General features: G+C 38.8%; 1 protein-coding gene across 1 annotated transcript; it reads left to right on the top strand.

Moving 5' to 3' along the window:
• Positions 1–5836: 5836 nt before the first annotated feature.
• CCDC66 (coiled-coil domain containing 66) lies at positions 5837–23071 on the top strand. Its single transcript, XM_065749828.1, has 18 exons — positions 5837–5881; positions 6063–6127; positions 7105–7127; positions 8196–8613; positions 9657–9792; positions 9946–10049; positions 10729–10853; positions 12469–12600; positions 14941–15194; positions 15570–15654; positions 16325–16486; positions 17352–17499; positions 17938–18054; positions 19698–20164; positions 20611–20648; positions 20809–21092; positions 21529–21656; positions 22880–23071. The coding sequence occupies exons 1-18, from the start codon at positions 5871–5873 to the stop codon at positions 22961–22963; spliced, it is 2781 nt and encodes a 926-aa protein (XP_065605900.1). The 5' UTR covers positions 5837–5870; the 3' UTR covers positions 22964–23071.
• The last annotated feature ends 1131 nt before the right edge of the window (positions 23072–24202 follow it).

Genomic DNA, 24202 nt, shown 5'->3' with positions numbered 1-24202 from the left:
TATCTAATTCAACAGAATGAAGCTTTCAGAAGCGAATAGAAAGAAATACCATGCAAACTTACATATGCTTTTGCATACATATATACTGCACAATTTCATATATGTATATTAAGTATGTGTGGGTATGTTAATGCACATACCCATTTATATCAAACTGTCATAGTAGAAACTGGAAACAAAGCAGTTAGCAATGCTCACTCACAAAGTGGGACTGAACCAGAAACTATTCAGGAGATTCAGGCCAGTTTCCCAATTTTCTGCAGAACAGCTATTGCCAAATATAATAAATACTCTCTTCAAAGGCAATAAGGATTACTTCAAAATGAATTTGAATCTTCAGAAATTCTAAAGCCCATATGAAAATGGTAATGAAGCAAGCAGTGGTGGTTGAGATCTGTTCAAATTATTTTTAAATATAACCAAGTTCAACCTAAACAAGCAAGATATGATTAAAGAGCTTTGCTCAGAAACCTTGACAAAAGGGGAGACTTATATCAAAGGTGAGAGAAAGCACTGCATCAGCATAGCCCATCATTTTCTTCTTTGTTTAATCTGCATCCATTCTGCTGCTGGCCATTTTAAGTTTTTCCTTCCTATTCTCCTTGTGCTAGGTAGCACAGAACTGAAATTTGCAGCAACGTATAACTTTCCCACAAACGTAAGCACAAATCCAATCAGGTACAGCTGCAGGCTGAAGGAAAAGAAAACATGCTGAAATTTTGGGAAGACACAAAACACTCATGAAAGCAAGGACAAGAGAATATGGGAATGCCTTAAGGAAATGGCATTGTTTACAGTGTTTCAAAAAAGAAAAGGGCAGATGAGGGAATTCTGTAGAAAATCCGTATCTTTTATCTCTCAGCCCAAATGCATTTATATCAGTCTGCTGATCTTCTGCTCAGATTTTTCCTAATCAGATTAGCAAAAATACAACAGCATCTTGAAAATGGTTGTAGACATGCAGCTTATTCTGCTTTTTCATATCTGCTTCTGGCCAGGGAATATGCTTCCCTTCCCTCTTCACACAAAAGCACTGTGATTTACATTATTCATCTTACAAACCTTCTAAATACACAGTAATAGGCCATTCATTCCCCATATAACACAGTGCAAGATCTGTTTGAATATCAGGAGCTCAGAACATACCTTTCACTTTTCAGATGTGATCCATTATAACATGAACACATGCTTTTTCTGTCCTTCAAGGATTCTTCTGAAAAGTCCTAAATAGTCCCTAGAAATCAGAATGGTTACGATTCTGAGTGAGTTAAATCTCATCCTGAGAAGACAAGCAACACAATACAGAGTGAAGGAAATATAATTACTAGCTAAATCTGTCATTTTCTTTTGTACATAAGCAGCTGTTTTTGATTGTTTCAGTGCTTTCTCCTTGTATATCCTTTATTTGATGATTTATCCCAGTATTTTCTTCATTTCAATGCATTTCAATCCATGCAGCATCCCTTTTTAATTCATTTATGCATCTTAGGGGCTTTAAAAAAATGATGGACATTTTCTTCTTCAGAGAAGTTGGATATTAAAAGTGTATGTTTATAGAAGAAAAATAGGAGAACAGAGAAAGATATCTGCATAGCACCTGAACAAATGCTTACACTAAAAAAATCAGGCAGTGGCTTGATCCATTTCTGGTATAGCAGAGCATTTTACTTTCTTCCCTTTTTCCCCACTGTTTTTTAGGCCACTTCACTGTGAGTTTAAGATGACAATTTGAATTTTTATAATATAATATAGATTTATCTTATTAGTGTTTGATTTACTGTTTCACCTCAGTTTATAAAAATCATTAATCTCTGATAACAAGTACAAATAAATATCATCACTGTTTCAAGTATTTGGTTATTCTTTTCTGCTATTTCTTGCTAAGGTTTTGTCCTTCATTTCTGTCTGTTCAAATACATGCTGATCAATTCCATTGGGGGACGCCTTCTGTCATCCTCACATCAGATATTAATTTTATACCTGCTGTGAGATTAATTGGAATACATGTTACATATGTAGTAAAGCCTAATCATGTGAGTCAGTTACCATGAATGAAGTTGACGAACAGATCTGTACTAAGGAAATGATAGCCATCTGAGAGAAGGCTCCTTCAAGAAAAATAATAAAGGATTCGACAGCCCATTGGATTTTTACAAAGGGCAAGAAAGGAAGAGAGAAGGAAAAAAAAATCAGACACATTAACAACAAATATGTTACAGCTGGAGCAAAAATCCCTAGCCTTCAAAGGATAACCCAGTGATGCTTACCATATCTTAATTAAACAACATGGGCAGATAAAGTGCAAGCAACCTAACCTCCCTGCTCTAAGTGAATTTCTGCCTAGACTGCCATGGAAGGCTATTTCAAATTCTCTGCAGCTTGCAAATTGTGCTGAGCAGTTGTCAGATTTCTGCATAATGCATTTCAGTCAAGACTTGAGAAGGGCTCATTTGTAAGCGTTTTGCAGGAAACGCTTTCCTGACAAGCATAAAATGTTAGGGGGTAATCTTTGCTTTTATATTATTTTATTATGAATTATATCAAAACATACTATTAGGAAAAAACAATGACATATTTTCAGAAGAAAGACTGGCCCAGTCCTCACTTAATATGCTGATTATTAATAGTTTCATCCTATAAAATATCCAGACTTGATGCTACATATTGACCTTATATTATAACATGATGGCATTCTTAGAAAATACTGCTGTTCTGATGCAGGTTTTATTCTTGCCAGACAGCTGATGGGGAATATATCCATGAGAAATAGGACTCATCTCTTTTTTGTTTTGACAATCACTGTGCATTACAGCAGAATACTCTGAGGTTTTGTTGCTTTGCTAGTATGAATTTAGAAATAAAACTTGGCAAAAGCAGCAGCCCACTCAGGTACTTAACTCCAGTCATAATCTATTCTTTTTTTATATATTCTTTTGCCTCCTTACACAACATTTTCTGTTGCTACACTTTATAGCAACACAGTACACATGGGTCCTTTTTAGCCTCATAAACATTGAAATAAGGTTTGCAATGGACTTGAGATATTTTGAGACTGCCATATGAAGAAATAGGATGGTGTCCAATTTTTGAGTACATGACAATAAATATGGAACAAGAACAGTTAGCTTTATGAAGATTCACTTCAAAAAATGGAGTCTGTTGGGATGTTCAGTTAAGTATGCGATCTCTGAACAATTCCTACGATGGATGCAAAGTTGAATATTCATAGTTGTCCATGAAATACCTGAAAATAGCACATACTTGACAAGTACCTCAGGCAAATGCAATAAAGGCCAAAAAGTAAACTTCAGAGTCTGTCTCAATAGGAAAGTAAGATTCACAGATCTGGGACAGTGCAACTCCACTGGAGCAACAGCTTTTTTTGCCACCTGTGAATTTTGCCACAACCCAAACTGATGGAATTGAAGGTTATAAAAGTTAGAGATTACTGTAAACTGGCGCTTATATAAATTCAGCTGGTTTGCTCCTGGCTTTGTCTTCCCACTTCAGTGTTTTTCAGTTACATGTGTAGAATAAATACATAGTTTCCTTGCATTCTTAATAGGCTATGCATATAAATATCTTCCAGATAGTATTCATTCCAAGTTACAAAAAAGCAATGCCTACAAAGATAATTTCAAATGTAACTCTAATTAAAATAGATAAACGTGAACAACAGAGATGTGTAACACCCCACATGAAGTTTGGTGTAATGAAGGTGTGGTGCAGGTCTCAGGAGCTGCATTCCTCTGCCACACAGGAACATTTTTTAGAAATATTCCAGCGTTAAAACTTCTTATTTTTATTGCTAAGCTGATTACATTAGGTATCAACACTTAATTTACGGATGTGATGTACGCTCCTGCTTAAAATACTATTTTATAGTCAGGACATGCAGTCCTGCTATCAAATGCTGCAGCAGAAAGTAACTGGTTTTCTTGAAAGAAAGATTTTCTTTGATTTCAGCAACCAGTTTATTTAGCATGCAGTTCATACGCTCACCCCATTAATTGTCAAGTGAGCTAGCTAAAGATTAACACCATCTCATGCTGGCATTTGATTGCAGAAAGTTGATAGTTATTCTTTGTCTTTTTTGGTTTTGCAGGAATCAGTTAAGAAAAGAACTCTAAAAATCAGCATTTGCGTTCCCTCAACTTCACTGGAAGCAAAGCCAAAACTGTTGGCATTTTCCACTTAAATTGGTGGTTTAGTGTTTTGTGTTCTTTCAGAAAGACACACGTAGCCCAAAAGCATTTTTATTCAAACCTCCTGAATAAGTCAAGAAGCTGGGAATGCTGGCAATTAATTTATCAGGAAATGAAAGAGTGAGTATTACAGAACAGTGTATGTGCTCAAGTTCTGTGTATTGAAAAAAAAGTGAGAAGCCAGCTTTAATCTCACAGTGCACATACACACATCTGTGAATGAAATGAATACCCAAGGGCAAAATGTAAATATAAGGGGTGTCAGGGATAGGATTTTGGCAACTCAAGAGGCCATTGGGTAAATGTCTTTGCTCTAAGACATGATCATATACTTGGTATTTTTCTTTTTAAGCTCATAAGCAGATGACTAAATATCTTCATTTAGGCTAACCAAGCCTTATTCTTTGCAGGCTCAAGCCTCTGCAGTCCTTAGACATATGTTTTGTGGAATATACATACGTATATGTGGTTTGAAAGAGTTTTGATTTCTCCATGTGTATCAGAAAGAGTAAAAATAATCTCAACGAATAAAAGTAATGCAGATGAACCCATCCACAAAGGCGAGAGTTCTGAAAACTAGGAATTATTTAGCATGCCATCAGAGTAATTAGGAAGCTGAGAGGAACTCAGGCAGAGTTAGAAGGTGACTTTGCTCCAGCTTCTCTGCTTCTTCGTTAATTACAACAAAAATAAACACACACTTTTATCAAACTCGAGTTTTGCTGCAGTTCAGCACGTTGTCAACTCTTGACTTTGTGTTTACTGTAAAACTGATATGACCTAAAGAAAAGTTGATCATGTTTACTGCTTTCTACCAGAACTGAAGCTATGCAGCAGTACTCACAGTTCTGTGTTACGGCCTTCCCGCAATCCACTGTACTGCATGAATTCCTTGTCATAGTTTACGTGCAGTCGTTCACAGCCAGCGTTACGTACAGAACTTAGAGGAGATATGTATTACTTTCAGAGCATTCCCCTCCTCCATAATGCTACCACCAAGGGGCTTTTAGAGCTGGTTCTAGAGCAGATAGGTAGCTATGTAATTCTAGCAGTTACAGCTTCAAATAGAAGCATTCGGTAACCACGTACAGGGTTGTGAACTTCAAGCTTTTAGAAATAAATCGTTTTCACGCTTGCCTAATATTTTAATTAGAAAATATTCTTTAAAATCCCAACAGATCGAAATTTATTGTTTCAGGAACAAAAACATAAAAGCGTTTTCGAGCCCTCGGTAAGATGGTATTCCGTACGGCAGATCAACGTCTGCAGGTATGTTTGAAACTACATTGCCACCTGCTGCCTGAACCAGACGTCAGGCGGCAGCTCTTTCGCCCCCCGCCAAAAAAAAGAAAAATCAGGAAAGGTTAGGAATACGGATGCTGGTTGCATTGGCTGGAAGGTAGGAAGAAAAGAAAGGAGAAGTAATAAAACAAAGCAGAACAGCACAGAGACGGCTACTCCTCCACAGCGCACACGAGTGCCTCTCCCCCTCCCTCCCATCCGCGCCGCCGCAGACTCCATCCCCCACAAGGCGCCGCTCGGCCCGGCCCCGCAGTGTGCGCGCGTCCCGTTGGCGAAGCGGGGCCCTGCGGAAGCCTATCGCCTCACGGCTCCTTGTGCGGGATCGGCAACCGCCGGACGCGCCGCGCCGGCTCCGGTGGGGCCATGAACCTCGGGTAAAAGCGGAGGGACCCCGCGGCTGGGAGCGGCTTTCTGTGCGGGGGAGGGCGGTGAGGCGGCGCCGCAGCCGTGCCAGCGGCGTTGGCCACGAAGCGCGATTGCATTTATTAACGTAAAGCTCTCACCGCTGCCGCTTCTCCTAACGGTTCCCGTTTCTTTCTCTCTCCTTTTTCGCAGAGATGGGCTGAAGCTTGAAACTGAAGTGCTGGATGGGAAGCCGAGGCTGATTTTAGCCGCTTCTGGTATTTATTTATTTATTTATTTATTTTTGATTGCTCTAAAGCTCTAACTGATGTAACGTGAGAATTAGTGGCACCTTATTGCCAGGAGAAAGCAGCCCAACAAACTCCCTGCTTGGTTTACGCAGAACTGTATAACTTCACACTTAGATGTTTACAGTAGCTTCAGTAGTTGGCAGCTGAGGTTTATCGCTTTCAACAAGCAGTTTGCATAGCCCAGATCCATGACTGCCACACTAGAAAAGACCATCTCAGACACGTTCATAATTAAGCTTTAATAAACTAGCTTTTTATTTATGAGTCGTATTTATCTACAAGCACAGAACCACTTCCCCTAATTGTTCTACAAAGGCCTATGGCACCTTGGCTTACATCAGCAATAGCGCAGCCAGCAGGAGCAGGAAAAAGTGTTGCCCTCCATCAGCTCTGATGAGCTCATAGTGATCTTTCCCACCTCAGTTCTATACATTCAGATGTAGCTGGCATCGTTTGTTGCAATGAATAGGGCCAGTGAACATTCCATTCTAAGAGACATCACTGCCCTCGTCTCTTGAGCCAGGATTTAATGCCTGCCTTTACAGAATGACAGCTTGCCTGCTCCCAAATCGTAACACTTTCATCTAATTACAAAAATATTATTAATAAGGTGTTTTGCAGGCAGTCAGAACAGTTAGTGTTTCTGGTGTCTAATAGGTAATGCAAAGAAAGCACAGTGCTTTACAACTGGAAATAGATGTTGGACTATATCTAGGTAGGTTGTTTTTATTTGTTTTCCACCATACTTTTGACTTTTTTTTTTTATCCTGGAAGAAAAAAAAGAAAGTATAATTACATGGGGCAGATTAACAGGAAGGTACTTCCCCCTTTCCTTACAAGATGTCTGATGACTGTAATAGCTTTTGAATTTCTTAAGATTTATTTTTCAGGAAGAAGTTGCTATTAAGTACTGTTCTAATATCCTTGTGTTTGCTTCCCAAAAGATAAATCAAAGCCTGCAGTGAAGGTAAGTGAAAAAACTACATTTTGTTTAGAGCATATATTATAACCATTCCATCTGTTAACAGATAGTTTTGAGAACACATTTGAAGTGTCTCAATATTTGTAATCAGTCATGTTTGAGGGAAAAAAAAGTGTGTTTCTCAGGTTCATAATAGCTATAAAAAAGAATCAGAGTATCCTCAGTTGAAATGGACCCAAAATAATCACTCCTAGCTTCTCGAAGGGCTACCTACCTAAAAATGAAACCCTTTGTCAGAGAACATTGTCCAAATGCTTCCTGGACTCCTGCAGGCTTGGGGCTGTGATCACTGCCCTGGGGAGCTTCTTCCACTGCCTGACAATTCTCTAGTGAAGGACCTCCTCCTAAAATCCAGTCTTAACTTCAAAAAGTTCAGCAAAAAATTCTACAAAAACTTGGATTATAAATTCTGTGACAACTTTTACCTTTGTAAAATGGTTTTATTTAGTTCCCTAATAAGTCAAAACAGTCTGAACTTTCAGAGATCTTAAAGGGATTCTGGTAAAATTTATCTGGAATGTGTCTTACTGTCACTGTAGTCATACAGCATGACCCTGTCTGAGCTAACTGGAACACGGAGAGCTGGAGAGAAAAAGAAGGTGGTTGAAGGTCTCAGTGCCTATGAGATAGTTACAAGTGTACATCAAAGACCCTGGAAAGAGTTAACAGTTACAGAATGGAAAAAAATCAAGACTGAAATAATAATGGTTGTATGATGAAACACACTTGGAGCTATGCTTTGGAAATACCAAAGAAAAAAAAGAATGTCTATGAATTCTTTTGAATGTTATGCTATATAAAACTATTTTCATGTCATTTCTAAACATTTAGATTTAGTTGTTGTATTCTTCCTTAAGGTATTTCTAGTACTCACGAAGGTACTTTACTGCTTTGTTTGTTTAATGGAGTTAGTTTCTGTTGATGGAACAAAGAAGAAAAGGGACACTTATTGTTACCTAAGTCGTGCTTTTGTTTGTTACTTATGAGAGTTTATTTCCTTAGTGTAATATATGCCAAGTTTTTTTTTTGTTGTTTTTTTCTTTTTTTAAGCAGATGGGTAATAAAGACAGAGTGCCTAAACAGACTTTGAGAATAAGGCATGCTGGGCATATTCAGAGGTCATCTCAAAATGCTTGTATCAATCAGGAAAACTTAGCAAAACCAAGGAGTGGATCAAGCTTATCAGTGTCAAAAGGTGAAAGAGTGCCAGTAATTAAACCTTCATCACGTGAAGCCACAACTAAAGATCACTCTTTGATTTTCCAAAGAGATACCACAAACAGGAAACCTGATTCTGAGAATCGTAATGTCAAAGAAAGGAAACACGAATCTCAAAATACACATGTATCAGCTGAAGACCTAAGAAGTTTGGTGTGTTTAACACAAGAACAGCTTCAAGAGATTCTGATGATTGTAAAAGGAGGAACTAGGCACAGCTCTGAGGCTCCCAATGAAGAGCAAAAGGAAATGGGTAAGATAGAGTGAGGTTTTCATACAGTTAACTGATGTTAGTTTCACAGAAACAAAGCAAAACGTGAGGCTTAACTTTGAGTTGGATTCATAATTTAAGTGTATTTGCAGGCAGCAGAGGTACTACTCTCTAATGGTCTCAAAACAAATACTGCTTGCTGTGACAGATACAAAATTGCCTGTAATTATTAGGAACCAAACAGTTGTTAATTTTAACCACAGGAACTAGAAATGGCTTGATAATATTCTAGTACCTTGCAGAGTAAAAAGTGAGCAACTCTTACCCATGTTTCATGCTGAAATTGGGGGAAAAAGTACATAATAGAAGGACACTGAACCATTAGCTTTGAGAACAAAGCCAAAATCGGAGCAGCCTGATTGAGCTGTAGACGTACCTGTTCATTGCAGGGGAGTTGGACTAGATGACTTTTAAAGGGCCCCTTCCAACTCAAGGGAGTTCCAATCAGCATTCCCTGATTCAGTAGAAATAACCACCAACTGCAGAAATGCAGGCTTTTCTGCTCGATCAAAGAGTTCAGGTATTGCTGTATATCTCAAGAGCAGCCATGAGATTTTCTTCTGGCCCCAAGATGTACGTACATCTTTCTGCTTAACTGTAACACCACCATTGAGTAGCGTTTGTTCTGCAGTTCTTATGCTGACAAGCATGACAACTATTATGTATCTTCCTGTACTATTACCCTTATTTTTGGACCATGGAAGAGGTCAATTCTGTCACCACAAACACAGCACATTGAGGTTGAGACAAATGTGTGAGCTCTTTGCCAAGTACAAGTGTTTACTGTAAGTCCAGCATTCTAAAAGCACCCTTTGAAGTTTCAACTTGCATGCCTCAGCCATTCAAGCAAGTCTGAAAACAGTTTTGCTGAACAGTGGTGAGTCTGTAAGTTTCTTCTGTTCCTTAAGTAGTAAGTACTGAAAAATGTTTAGAGGGCATGTATGTTTTATTCACTCGTGTGTGTATATACGTGTATAAATGTGTATATATTTACCTATAAGCATGTAATGTGTATTCTCCTACAGGTGCTGGTGAGGCATCAGAGAAAAACATTGTAGCATTGCTCCAAAAAGCTTGTGAAGTTTCATCTGTTCCAGATGAGCCCAACTCTAATTCAAGCAGGAAACAAGAATCATGTCCACAACCAAGAGAGAAAGTTATGTACGTAAATCTGCATTATTGTCCACAGAAATTTCCTCCAGTAATGTACTGTAGTTCTTAATCGCAGTAAGGATTGATATAAATAACAATCAAAAAGTTGATTTTAAACATAACAGATTTTCAAGTGCTTTTTTTCCACTCCCTCATCTATAGAAAGGAGTCCTGGAAACCTGCTGACATGTTTAGTACCCTGGGTGAAAGGGAAGGAGAGAAAGCCTTGCTAGAGTCAAAAAGGACCCAATGGAAGAAGGAATTAGGTACTCACCATACACACACCGTTTCTCTTCTTATGAGTTTATTACACTAAAGATGCCAAGAAACTTTGCGTTACGTATGCTTTTGTAAGTTCATTTATATGAATGCACTTACTACAGATTTGGAAGTTATCTGCTGTAAATCTTCAGAACAGATCAACATTCCCATTGCTTTTTTTTTTTAATGCTTTGTATTGTAGGAGCTGTTGGCTACTGATTTGGTCACATCCTTCTGCTCCTTGATGGCCATTATCATTAACAAATTAGTTTGTTTCTTTTAAAGGAAAAGCATCACGTGGTCTACAGGCATTACTGAATACAGATTGAGGTTTAACTTTGAAACAGTTTGCACCCCTCTCCCATCACCAAGCACAGGGAATCACTGTAGAAAATTAAAACTGTTTAACGTGTTAACTGTTTAAAGACTGTGACAAATTAAGCTTTTTATAACTGATATACCCCTACATGTCTGGACAGTGATTCAGTGGCCATCCTCATAATAGCAAAGAGATGTTTGAACTGCTAGGTCATGCAGTGGTTACTAGATCTCATAGTCCATTTCTCAATCTGAACTGTAGGGAGGGCAGACTTTTCATATTTATCTTAATAAATGCATCTACATGTCTGTGTCAGGAATTCTTACTAAAGTTTTGCTTGTTTCCCCTCACCTCCTTTCCTGAAGATGAACAGGTAGCACTGAAGAAGAAACTGAAAGAAACTTTGGAAGCAGATGTGGTTTATTTGGGGGCAAAAGCTGGCAGTGATAAAAAGCATACAGAGAAAATGGAAGCAGCTGACCCCAATAAGGTAAGAATCTATAGACACTGAAGAGCACATAGGTTTGACAGCACTGTTGCAAAACTCTTGAGCTCTTGATTGATACAAGATTTTATTTTCTGTACAGATCCAGTGTTAACTGGAAACAGAATCAAATTTCAGTGGTTATTTTAAGCCCTTTGATGGCTCGATGTGATGCAGCTCCCTATATCAAACTTAACTCTTGCTCCAGTTTGTAGTTTTATGAGTTACATGAAGTATCACTACCAACCTCTTCCTTTCCTTCCACATGGATTACTAAGAGGTATAAATCTTTTCCAGTTTTGATTTAAGGAATAATCTCAAGTAGTTATATAGTAATATACGTATAGTTACTTGCATTGCTCAATAGCTCTCTAATATACCTAACTGCTTCCATTATATTAAGCATAGCATTTTGACTTTTACTCTAACTTGCCTTCCAGCTAGTCAGCTGTAACTCTGAAAATGATATGTCAGCAGTCCCTTCAGAGTAATGTTTATCTATCAGACAGGTGGTTTTTATCCACTGTCAGTGATTACAGTAAAAATAAATGGCATCCTTGTGGCATAATTGAGCATTCCTAGAAAAAAGTCATCACCCTGCCCCCGTAGGAGTTTGCTTCAGTGTACACATATAAAAACTACTGCATGTGGCATGCCTAATGACAGGCTTCGGCTGAAGTTCTAATGAGCAGCAGCTTCTAGAAAAATGGCTTAATTGTTTAGTATACATTAAAGGCTATTTAATAAATAAAACCTAAAAATCAAGACTTAAATAAGTAGATGCTTTCTTTGCAGACACTGTTTTCAGCATACAAGTTGTCAGTTGTATAGCATTTGTTTTAGAGGTAAGATTTTAGCTTGCATGCAGTTGTGTGGTTTTTTTTCTTTATTTATTCATAACATAAATAGCTTCAGTAGCTTTTTTTGGAGCAGAATAATTCTGTAGACCTTTTGCTTTATGTAGAGGATCGTGTCTGAATGAGTGCCTATCAAAATACAGACAGTTGGAAGATTGAGTATAATTAAAGGCTGACATGAAGAACAGTGTGTTAAAGAAATAAATAAGTGTGAACATAGGACAAACAGAACCACAGGAAAAAAAAAGTTTTGGTACAAGAAAGCTTAAGAAATTGGGTTTGAAAAGACACTGATAGAATGTTTTTTGTCAGATAACATTGAAAGCTCTCACTGACACAAGACTATCAGTTTGTTACATTATATGTATTTCCATTAATAAGCAAGAAGACTGGAGACACCGTCTAGAATTAACTTGAGTCAGAGTACTGATCTAATGATCGTGGGGCTGAATGTACCTGAAACAGACTGAGCAGTGGTCCACAGCTGTAAGGAGGAAGAGGGATTTTTGCACATTGTTTGCAGCAGGAGGCTGATGGTTCAAGTTAGAATAAGATTCAGTGATGTAGCATCTTTCTAACAGTTGAAGCGTTTTTCTGGAACAGTCAGACACTCAGAGTTACAAGCTTGCATTCATTGTGCAAGAGAACAGCCCAGTTCTGCACAGCAACTGTAGGCACAGTTTCCTGACACATCTTTATTATGTGGCTAGACAATGTACCGCATTTCAGCCATAAGTAATAGACTAGCATTTATTTTATTTCAGGAAGCTGTGCCACAGGAACCACCTTTTAGTGCTTCAAAGCACGAGCAACAGAAAAAGTGGCTCGAAGAGCTGGACAAACAGAAGGAAGAAGCTAAGCTACGAAAAATAGAAGAAAAACTGCATTTATCAAAGGTATATGTGCTTTAGTGAGACTTCTTGGAATAAGAAAAGCTTCCTCTTTCCATTTTTGTTCAGAAATAGAAGTTGAAGTCTTAGACTTCAGAGCTAGTGACAAAGACTTAATGAAATGCAGTATGTCCAGTTTTCCACAAGTTCACAGGACAGTGTCACTGAACACTCAGGCAGTAACTGTTAGAATATTTTCCTGGCAGAGGACAGTGAGCCTAGTTTGGTGCGTTAAGGAACTTGCCATGGAGATGAAGATAGTGGCATTACTATAACCCTCTGCACCCTCCCTGGTTTGAAAGCACCAGGGGTTTGGAAGGTCATAAAGAGACACTGCTCAGACACCTCGTAAAAAAGGAATTTCCTGTAGGCTGCTGAAGGAGATGAGAAGAAAGAGTTGAGACAACCACCACACATCACAGAGGTGTTCAGATCCTGTGTCCAAAAGGAGTGATGAAGACAGCCCAACCTTTTTTAACCTTCGGTTTTTCTGGGCTGTTGAACGTAGATCTCTCACACCATCACTCAAGGAAACGTGCCCTTATCATTTGTTTGCAGTTCAATTAAACAAAGTGACTTTCAGTACTGTCACTGTTGGCTGATTTTGGTGATACATCCCATACCCCTGCAGGTTCATTCTATGGAAAAGTGACATACTTCCTTTTCTCTGTTACTATTTCTATCTTATTACTGCTTTTAAAGCCAGTGAAGTATTCCACATTCTTACGCAGACCTGCGTGCTCTTCATCTGTCTTTTGAAATGAAGAAACACAGCAAGACCGTACTGTCACTAGAATCCTGATTTCCAAATCTCTGTATGAAGCTTTAAGCCAGGGCTGTACCTGTTACCACATATGAGATGTCTTAGCTGTGTTCTGTATTATTAATGAACAAGAATCTCAGTTCCACAACTTGCCTCCCTACCACTGTTTGTAATCTACAGCCTTCTTTATCAGGACACTGCAGTTTTTACTCTTGGCTGAAGCATTTAATACAGCAATCACACAATTCCTGCACATGAAATCATCATTTCAATTCTGTGGCTCACAGTAATAAAAGAGAAATTTTCTACTCATCCTCTGAAAACCAACAAACAAATAAACCCACCTTGTTGCTAAGGCCAGTTACATGAATCCTCTCAGTTCCTGAGCTGCTGAAGGAATGGGATTTCCTTTGCAAATGGAACTTTATAACTGTGAAGGTAACACAGCTGTAAAAGGTTCCTGCGTTAGGTGCCATGGTTTTAACGTGGTGGGTGTGGCATGGGGCTGCAGTTATCAGCCTGACAGTAATCACTCTTCCAGCCTCTATTGAAAGAAAACCGCACGTACTTAATCTTTTTTCCTTCATCTTCCTGTTTGCATCTCGTGTTACAATCTCAACCTTCCTGTACCACAGACTTACATAACACAGATATTTTAACTTGGTTACACATCAGCGTGTTTAAAGGGAAGGCAAAATTTACTTAGGGTATGAGATAAAGATTTATTTGGATTCTTCTTATGTTATTGATTCTTTTAAAATAGGTATAAAACTTTTCTTAAAGAAGGGATTCTTTCTGGTTTAAGGAAAGTGCTCCTGGAAAGCTTCAAATAGAGTCTGTTAATTTGCATTCTGACAAAGAGAAATCTTGAGGTAGCCACCCTACAGTCCTTTCAGACAAACATTTTACTCAAGAAAAACTGTTCTCAGCACCTACACCAAAAAACAAAGGTCCCTTAGGTAAAATGTCCAGCTGCCAAAATGGAGCCATACAGATAAGGCCATGTGATACAGAAGGGAGACTTAGAAAGCCAATATGTCACCTCTACAGAAGTTTCAGATACCTTGTTAGGATAGGGTTCTTGTGTTAATAATGGCTGGTGTGAGTGAAAAACATTCTGGAAGAATGCTTCTTTTATAATAGGCTTGTCCAGCTGAAAATAGAAGTATAAAGTAATATCTCTGCCCAAAGCACGGTAATTCTGGTGCTGTCCAGGTCTGAAGTGGTGGAGGTAAATATAGGCAGTGTAAAACTCGTTCATGTCATTAACTTAATCTCTTGACTTTTTTTTGTTGCTTTTTGTACTTCCTGGTTTGTCTGTTTTTGCTGAAAATATAATAGAAGTATGTTATCACTGACCAAGTGGGTTAATGAGCAGAATGACTTCTGTTCTGATTTGCATTTTAAGCAACAGAAGCTTTGGTTTTCTACCTGAGGAATTAACTGTTGTGTGTGTTAACTCCATGACAAAGATTTTGAGCTGTTCCTGTTGTACAGAGTGTGTGTTGTCTCTTTGTTGACTGTGCTTTGTTGAAAATGTAATTGAGCGCGTTTCCGTTTTTTGTTGCTTCATATTTATTCAGGCTGAAGAGCATGACAGATGGGCAATGCATTTTGATTCTTTAAAGAACCACCTTAATACTAATGCACAACACCCCTTAAATGGAATACACAAAAAGCAGCCTGAAAGTCTTTGCCCGTCACCTGACCCCAAGGAGCTGACTGCTTTTGTTCACCCTTTTTCACCTGCAGCTTTAGGCAACTTCATACCCTCAAAAGTGGGAAATGCAGAAAAAGGTGCTAAAAACAGTGCATTGGATCACAGTCAGAAAACCAGGTGAGTACCTTGTAAGGACAATCATCTTCACACCCAGTTCACTTCTGTACCTCCTTAGAAATTAAATCAGTATTTGAATAAGATGCCTTAAATCTGATCTTTGGATCTTACTCATTTGGCCTTTGCTTTTTCCAGAATAGCATGCTGTTTCACTTTTGAAATATGCATATGCTTCCACTGTTCATTAATAAAATTTACTGCGAGCAACTTTATTTTTTTCCTTAATCCAACAAATTGTATAAATTTAATAATTAACACCATGCAATTTCATCAGTATGGCAATCTTACTTCTAAACTGAGAATTCTAATCAAAGAAGGCATTAGGATTTACCTTTTAACGGTAAGAAAGACACACACATGTTTCTTTCTTTGTAGTTTCCTTCGTTCAATGACAGCTCTCCTGGATCCTGCAGAGATTGAAGAGAGAGACAGACGGCGGCAGAAGCAGTTAGAACATCAGGTAGGTTTCTGTTTTAAGGTCTAGCACTATTTGAATGGGAAGAAAGGAGAAAAGGTGGTGCTGGCACATGAGTAAAGCACGATAATTTAGTAACAGCGAGGCAGTGGAGTCAACTTTTAGGCTTCAGATTACATCTACACGTGTTAACAATATTCCTCTCAGCCTCTGTTTTTTTAATACTTACTTTGGTTGTCTGTTTTTCTGTGACTGAATTCTTGCCTCTAAAAAAATGCAGCATAAGCTTCAGAACTCCAATAAGGATCGCGTGTGTTCTTCTCAGCCTCTGCTGCCATTAGGAGGGCTCATACCTACACACACCCATACATACACACACTCTGTGAACCTTAAAGTGAAAATGTAAAAAGAGACTTCCATTTACCTCTGATCATTTTGTCTTCAGACTGCTTTGCTGGGTGATGGTTCTAAAAAGCAGTGGGAAGGCAGCTGGCCATGTGTTGAGAAACTGGAAGAAAAAAAGCATTTTGAAGTACTTTTTAGTTCTCAGGGTGATCTGTTAGACAGCTGTCAAATATATTGGTAAATTGTCTTCTTTTTTTCTTTATCTTTCCAAGTCAAAGTATCACAGATGTACGTGGAAGTATACAAGTAACTAGCTTCTAATTCCTTTAATTTCATACCTTTTAATTCTACTTCCTTACAATACTATTAGAAAGCAATAATGGCTCAGGTAGAAGAAAAGCGGAAGAAGAAACAACTGGAAGAAGAGAAGAGAAAACTGGAAGAGCAAGAGGAAGAACTGCGCCTGGCACGAGAAAAAGAACTGATGCAGAAACAGTTTGAAGAAGATATGCTTAAACAGAAACAAAAGGAGGTGGGTTTTTGTGTTTCATTTAGTGTGGAGACATGGACATTTTTTACTGACTTGTCTGAACGTAGTAAAGTTAAACATTGCAGGTAGTGGCTTCCTACCCTGTGAGGTAATCTGTGTTGAAGTAGTACTCTGGTATACTAATGGTGTATATCAAAAAGGATTTTGCCACGTGTCTATTAAAATGCCCATAATTGTTCTAATATATGGAAAGAAACTCCTTCGGAGCTTCAGATTGCTAATCCAGCTTCCAGCTCGTAGTCTGCAGTAGTACTATTTCATTGAAGGCAATATTTCCCTTCAAAATGATGCTGCCTCCTTATTTTGGAAACTACATGAAATGTTGATATTTGAAATCAAGATCTGGTTCCTCACTTAATATAGCACCATACAAGTTTAAGGCAAGTTTCTCCTTTTCAGGAAAACAAATGGAGAAGAATTGGCAGAAATGCAGTCAATCCTTCGAAATAAAGGAGAGACGTGCACTTTAATACAAAATTTAAATACAAAAAATACCATAATTAAACCACGTGATGATAGATGGCTGAAATTGGACAGCATTTGAGAAAAGATTAATTTACTAGAAAGGAATTAATGTCCGGGTTAGTGTGAGGATCATCTAGATGCTGGCCCTTTCAGGCTGGGATTCAACACCTTCATTCATACGGCAGAGCTTCTGACTTCATCATTAAGAAGTTATGCATCAGGTATTGCACCCATCTCAGCCAGCCTGTAGTTTGTTTTTTTTTGTTTAAAATACTTAGTGCAAAACAAGAAAATACTTTGACACTACTTATGTTAATATTTGGGATTATATGGAGATTAAATAATCATATTCTCAAAATAAATTATCACTTTTTTTTTTAAGGAACTTGTGATTCTGAAAACAAATGAGCTCTATCAGACAGTGCAGAAAGCTCAAGAATTAGCACAGAGATTAAAACAAGAACAGCGCATTCAAGATTTGGCTCAGAAGGGACATGACATTTCAAAACTTCAAAGGAGTCTTGGTGGGGGCAAGTACCAACATCTTGCTGTTCAGTTTGCCTATCCCTTTGGTGTCTGTGTGCAAACAGTGTTCTTTTTTTCTCCTGTTTTTGTCATAGGTCTGAAATTGCTCCTTTGCTTCAGAAACCAAAGCTAATTTCAGCTTATTTAAAGAGCCTTTCCCAATAACATTGATGTTCTAATGCCGTGAATCCGTATCTTAGTAATCTTCCAATGCTGTGTTACACAGAGGAAGAAATACAAGGCTGTTATCAGGAGTGCACGCGGAATACTCAGACCTGTAAACGATTGGCTTGATTGTCAGTGGAACAGGCACTGTTTTAGGATCTGACTCACAGTTCCCCATCTTTTGCTTTGAGTTCTACACTACAATAGTCTGATAGCACGGTAGCGTGGTTTAAACAATAGATACTACTACATGAAAAACAATTCTTGATTCTTTTTAGGTGGCAGTGAATTTGAAAATTGTAATACTGATGTTTCACATCAAAGTCATAATCCTTCTGATGACATTCACACTGATCAACAGACTCCTGCTCGGAAAGACACTGCTGTACAGACAGGTATGCAGTCCCTTCAGTTTAATTGCCCTGAAGTACCCGGACACTGGCAGTGTAACTGCGCAGCAGCGCCGAATCGACATTCAAAATGGAATGAAATTAGGAATTAATCCTTGGACAGATTCAGGCATGTGAGAATACAGTCTTATACCACTGTATTCACCTACATCCGTGACACGTCTGTGCTGTTACCTGCCCATTACAGATTCAGGTCAGCTGCAATGAAGCTCAGTGTTGGCTGAGAGTCGTGGCCACGAGCCACGCAGGACTAAATTTATTAAGGAACTGAAGCGTATGCTGTAGTTTCTTCAGCATGAGTATTCACAGGCTTCTGTCACATGCTCTGAGATCGAGCTGGAATGGGTTCTTAATGACTCCTTAAATCAATACTGTCAATAAGCCTGGAATTAGAAAACTAGATCCATTAGAAATTAGATAATGAAAGCTTGTATTCAAACATTCAGAAAAGCTTTTTACAGTTGTTGTTACTTACGCATACCGGGTCTTCTTCCCACTTGGAAAGTGAAAGCTTTTTTTTTTCTTTTTAAACAAGACAATATTTTTGGTCTTTATATTTCAGGTAGAAATTTTACTGGAAATTTTAAAATAATTAATGGTTTTGTATATGCCACTTAGTAAAAAAAAAAAAAAAAAGGGAAAAAACCTGGATTTTTAGTACATAGGTTGCTCCAAAAGTAATGCCTTCTATTTAAATCCATGGAAACTACAACAGATACAAAAAGCACAGTAACACCATCTGATGGAGCAAATTCTCAACTACCAAACACTACTTTTTCAGCACAGTCACCACTATTAGCCACGCATTCCCACCACCATGAACAGAAGCCTGCATGCTGAGCTCATGAACATCTGCACCAGCAGAAGCCACCTGCTGTTGCTGCTGCTGAAATGGACCTCTCCCCACCTCACTGTGCTCACATCCACTTCTGGTCTCCATAAATGCAAATGCTGATAAATGTCAGTGGGTGCCATTTTTTTCTGTGTGGAGGAATTCACTTTCACTCCTTTGCTTCATGCACACTTCCATGTCAGACACCATCTCGTCAGACTGCCCCTGTGCAGCCCTCTGTCACGTGGCAACAGAAGTAATAGAAGATTGGTGGGAAGGTTCAAGCTGTTGCCATCCCACCAACATCCACCTCTGATGTTGTGGGCCAACACGATAAAATAGGGGGCATTGGTCTCAGGGCAACCTTTGCAAGTCAGAACTTAAACAAAATAACTTCCACTGAAAGAGAAGGATGAGGAAGGTTAGCAGTAGCACTGTGATTGTGACCCAATCACCCATCAGCATGCTAAGAAAAACCTCAGTAGTAGCTGTGTTTAGATCTTGAACACTGGGTACCAAGGCAGAACCTGCATTCTGCGTTTCTAAGATAACGTCATTTCATTTTACTTACACTTCTCCTTTGCAGAGCAGTGGCTTGATTTTTGTTCTCTAATCCTCCTTCTTGTCCTTACTGAATTTGTTTTTATTGGTCCTATCTTATTATCTACATCAATAAGAGTAAAAACATAAAGCTACCAACCAATGTTGGAATGAAATCAATGCCCGTAGGTTGATATGCAGACAAAATCCAAACATATAAATAGTTCATCTTGGAGCTAATGTACTTTTCTTTTAGATGACTGTACTACTTCAGCATACGTTGCTACAGCTGAGGAAAGATCTTCATGTTGTGCATCACCAGATATTTCTGTGGAATATAAAGAAACCTCTAACAGCCAAAAATACCATAAGGAAATGCACTATATGGATAGAAACAGAACTTCAGGAGGAGAGAATGGCATCCACAGCGAGCTGTATGAACAATGTGCAAGAAAAGAAAGACAAGTTAAGCCTTCAGAAAAACCTGGGAAAAGACTTGACTGGAACATAAGGAAGCCTGAGAAAAGATACGTTCCAGCATCAGAAAGGTACCCCAAACCTCTGCAAAAACAAAGGGAAGAAAATAAAGTAAGACGACAACTGGAGCTGCTTCAGTTGGTAGAAAGAAATACCCCTGGGAATCTCTGCCAAAAAAAGGGTTGTTCAGACAGGTCTCCTTCACCTCGTGAAGAACTGAAGAATAAGGGACACAGAATCAGAAAGGTAACTGTTTTTTCTCTAAGAACAACGATGAGTACTTTTGAGATTTGTTCTGCTTGGATATAATTGAAGCTCTTAGAATTTTCCTCCTGCCCTTTGTGTCAGAGCAGTACACAGCAGTTTTGTTCAGCATGGCTGGAAGAACAAGAGATTGTTGTGGCTTAGGTTTCACTGCTAGTTCAATCTTCCCACACGTATATTTGTTCTTTTTTAATTATCATTACGGACCTACTGAGAAAAAGTGCACGCAGAATTTCTGCTTGTTCCTAGAGCTGCCATAGACAAGTTCTTCTGTAATTAGTTTAACTAAGCTCATAGGCACTACAAATCTCTTTGATGATGTCCATCTCCTGAGCCCAGGTCATACAGAACAAACTCATTTTGTAAAATAAGTGTTTAATATAAGATTGTAGAGTTCTGTACTTTTGACTCGTTTGTTTTTCTCCTAGGAAGAACAGCTCCGTAAGAATCATTTGAATGAAGAAAGGTATGTCGGTGTTCTGAAGTATGTAAGTTTTTCTTTCCTGATTTTTAATGTTCTGATGAGTTGTCCAGTCATGTACTGGACGACGCACAGAACTTTTTCTCTCCAGCATCTGTCAGTCTTTCATCAGTGCATTTATATTAACTGGAATTGCTTCTCACAGATCTGACTCGCCCCCTGTTCCAGCAGTTAAGAATAGAATACAACAAGTACAACAAAAACAGACATGCACCAGGAAATTGGAAGTATATAACAGTAATAGAAGAGAGAAAAATAGCAAGGCAGATACACAGCAGAAGAGCTTCCCTGCTCCGGTTACAGAAGCTGGGAGACCTCCCTCTGCACAGTTCATTCCGTATGTTCGAACAAATGAAGTGTATTACCTCGACCCAGAGGCACCAGTGACTAGACCTTCAACACACGACCCACAGTATCGACAGCTGAATGGTACACAAACGTACTGTGATCTGATTCATGCAGGAGATGTTGCTGGCTTTGCTTCAAAGTGCTGCACTCCCTTCCATTTGCTCTTTGCTTTTACTGAATCCTCCAATAACCCATATGAGGCAGAGCACTGTTCAGAAAGCCTCCGCAACCAAACGTGGCCTTCCTATGAAAAACAAAAACCAAAACTCAGATACATTAAAAAAAACAAACAACATTTTTAACTCTTATCTGTTTTTTGTTTGTTTAATGAAATATAATTGTACTCTGGTATTAGTGCATACAGCTTTTGGTTTTAGGAATCTAACAAGTATTTGACTTGATAACAATCTAACAGCAACCAAAACTTGATTTCTACAAGTTGTGAAAGTCTACTTCAAAATTAGAAGGAATTTATAGGAGTACTGTTTACTGATTTGACGTATACGTTTACTTTTAGATTCTTACCGAGCACCGCGACAGATTTTTAGCTCTGATCACACTAGGGATCCTCTTCTAAATCCTGATGTAGTTAAAATCAGAGAGAGACAGCAAGCGATTCTCAAAGGACTGTCAGAACTACGGCAGGTAAGTGCAAGTCACTGAATGGACGTGTATACAGACTGAGATCAGAGTGAATATTGCAGACTAGTACATAGTCTTAAACATACACGATGGAAGGAAATGGCTTAAAGACCAATGATTGGGCCCTGACCTCTGCCTTTATTTCTCTGTATTAGTTTTGCTTTAGTAACCGCATTGCTTCCACCTTTGGACTCTCCATAGTCTCTCTCTAAGGAGTTTTTGGTCCTTAGATGAACTGTGCAACAATGGAGAACCCCAGACAACTTGAAACCAGAGGAATGGCTTTGATAGCCATTCATGGTTGCTGAATAGCTGGAGGGTTACCCATAGCAAGGGTGTTTCAGCCTCAAGGGGAAAAAGAAATGCAAAGTGAATTCCAGCAGGTTTCTAGGCAAGTTTAAGCTAGTTCTACATGATGTCTCCCCTTCTTTGCCTCTAGAAACACCAGTTGTTGTACTGCTGGCTTGTGTAAGGCCCAAATGGAGCTGTAACTTCAGCCTGTGATCGTTATCTTTCAGAAGAGCCTTGCAACTCAACCTTGTTAGCATTAAAAATGATTATTATTTTTAATGATTCCTTAGTTCCAAAGTTCAGGTAGATCTAAAGTAGTTAGTGATCAAGGGAACAGATTAGTCTATACCTACGATCCTGTTAATCACCAATAAAAAGATTATTTGAAATGTATACAGCTATTATATGTTATGTATCACAGTTTTCAGTACAGGCTTTCTCCATTTTCTAGGTTCTATGAGAGCCGTTATCAAAGCAGGAACCTTTTAGCTTTTGCATGTAAATATGCAGCACATCCTAATACTTGTGACACCTGTTCTAGGTGTAACAGAACTGCTGCCTTAGGGTGTAATTGATGTTCCCCCTGTAAGCCAGTACCTGTCAAAGTTTTGGGTTTAGACAAGCACGTGTCAGAATTACCACAAGCGTGGTGACAGTGCACAGGGCAGTATGATACCATAATACAAACATCATTTCTGTTCTGTGTAAGCATCCCTGAAATCATCTGGATGAGCTTCTGCTTCAGCATGGCTTTTGTATGAGATAGGAAAACCCAAGTTCCCTCCATTCTGAATGTACTGTGTTGTCCTGCTTGAAGCTGTGCACTTCAAAAGCAATGCACCTTAACAAATTGCCTTAAAGTAAGAATGGCACGTTATTAGCTCACGCTGCTTGAAGGAGGCAGAGCTCTCACGTTCATATTCCATTCATTCCAGGGCCTCCTGCAGAAGCAAAAGGAGTTGGAGTCTGGTCTCATTCCTGTTAAAGCTCAAGAAGAGAACTTTATTTCACCATTCTGAAAGGTACTTAAGACTGTACTGAATTATTTAAATGTAGAAGCACAGCATTTTGCTGCTGTAATTGTGAACTATTATTTTTATTAAATAAATTATTATGCAATTTTTGATAGGATTAGGGGGTCACATTGCTTTTCAGAATGAAAATAGGTTTCACTGTTTTCAGAATGGTGCTCGCAGTACGTGAAGACACATCTGCTTAGCAGAGACACAACACCTATCAAACATTGCTACATGGATTTTTGTGGTACTGTGGGCATTTTTATTCTTTTTAATAAATAACATTTATGACTCATTGTGGCGGATGGCTTTAAGAGATGGGATAGATATTTTTAAATACGGTAAACTGATCAAACTTAATTATTCAGACAGGTTTAGGCTTAGACAACCACCTATCGGTGCCAGATTTCACCACTGCAGAAATGCTGTGTCTGACACCCCAACTAAAAGAGGAGCGCAGCACTTAGCATGGTAACGGGCTGAGTCCAAGCCAGCAGAATTCAGTTTGAAGGCAACTTGACAAAAAAAAAAAAGTCTGAACAGCTCAACTTTCAACACTTCCTGCTGGAATTAAACACTTAGATTGATTTCCTTTCAGGCTCCAAGGTACAGGGTGATTTGAGGAGAAAGTACTGCAGAAGATAAATGAATTCAGGTTAAGGCGAGCTGAGATACATGGTAAATAGCACAGTACCTCCAAACTGAGTTTTCTTCTGGCAGCAACTGTTCTAAGAAGTAAACGGAGTATGAAAGGTATCTCACCGGCAGCAGCTAAGGGATGAAAGTGGACTGTGTCCTCTCCTGTTGCACACCGAGTCACATAACGGAGCCCACACTCGGAGATGGACGTGGCAGAACAGTCCTTCACAAAATCATTCAGTTTGTTAATAAAGAGTACTCACTGTGTTTGGGGCAGTGGGTAACAGCTGCACCACTCTTGTCATGGTTTGTCCTGTATTTAAAGGAGTGAATCCAACAAGCAACTTCAGGGAAATACAGTCCAGCTAACTTTGAGTTTACAGTTATGCAGTCACAAACTCTGTGTTTATAAACCACCCATCATTTTGAAAGCATTAAAATCAAATTAAAAAAAAACAACTTTAGACAACTTGAAAACAAGAATAGTAAACATAGAAGTAGCACAATTAAGAGCAGTACAAACATGAAGAGTAACGAGGGCAGCACTGGGACGCCCCGCCTACGTACCTACCAGTGCTCCTGTTACTGTTCTCTGGCAGCCTT

This window comes from Cyrtonyx montezumae, unplaced genomic scaffold (genome assembly GCF_038088225.1).
Source record: "Cyrtonyx montezumae isolate F1298 unplaced genomic scaffold, pur_monq_1.0 scaffold_6, whole genome shotgun sequence".
NCBI classification, from domain to species: domain Eukaryota; kingdom Metazoa; phylum Chordata; class Aves; order Galliformes; family Odontophoridae; genus Cyrtonyx; species Cyrtonyx montezumae.
Note: the sequence above shows the minus strand (reverse complement) of the source record. Positions and strands in the feature narration are given on the sequence as shown.

Excerpts from the sequence above, each read along its gene's own strand:
- CCDC66 (XM_065749828.1), top strand. Across the intron at positions 10,050-10,728 it reads CCAATGGAAGAAGGAATTAG|ATGAACAGGTAGCACTGAAG; the intron begins GTACTCACCATA and ends CCTTTCCTGAAG. Across the intron at positions 20,649-20,808 it reads AATCATTTGAATGAAGAAAG|ATCTGACTCGCCCCCTGTTC; the intron begins GTATGTCGGTGT and ends TGCTTCTCACAG.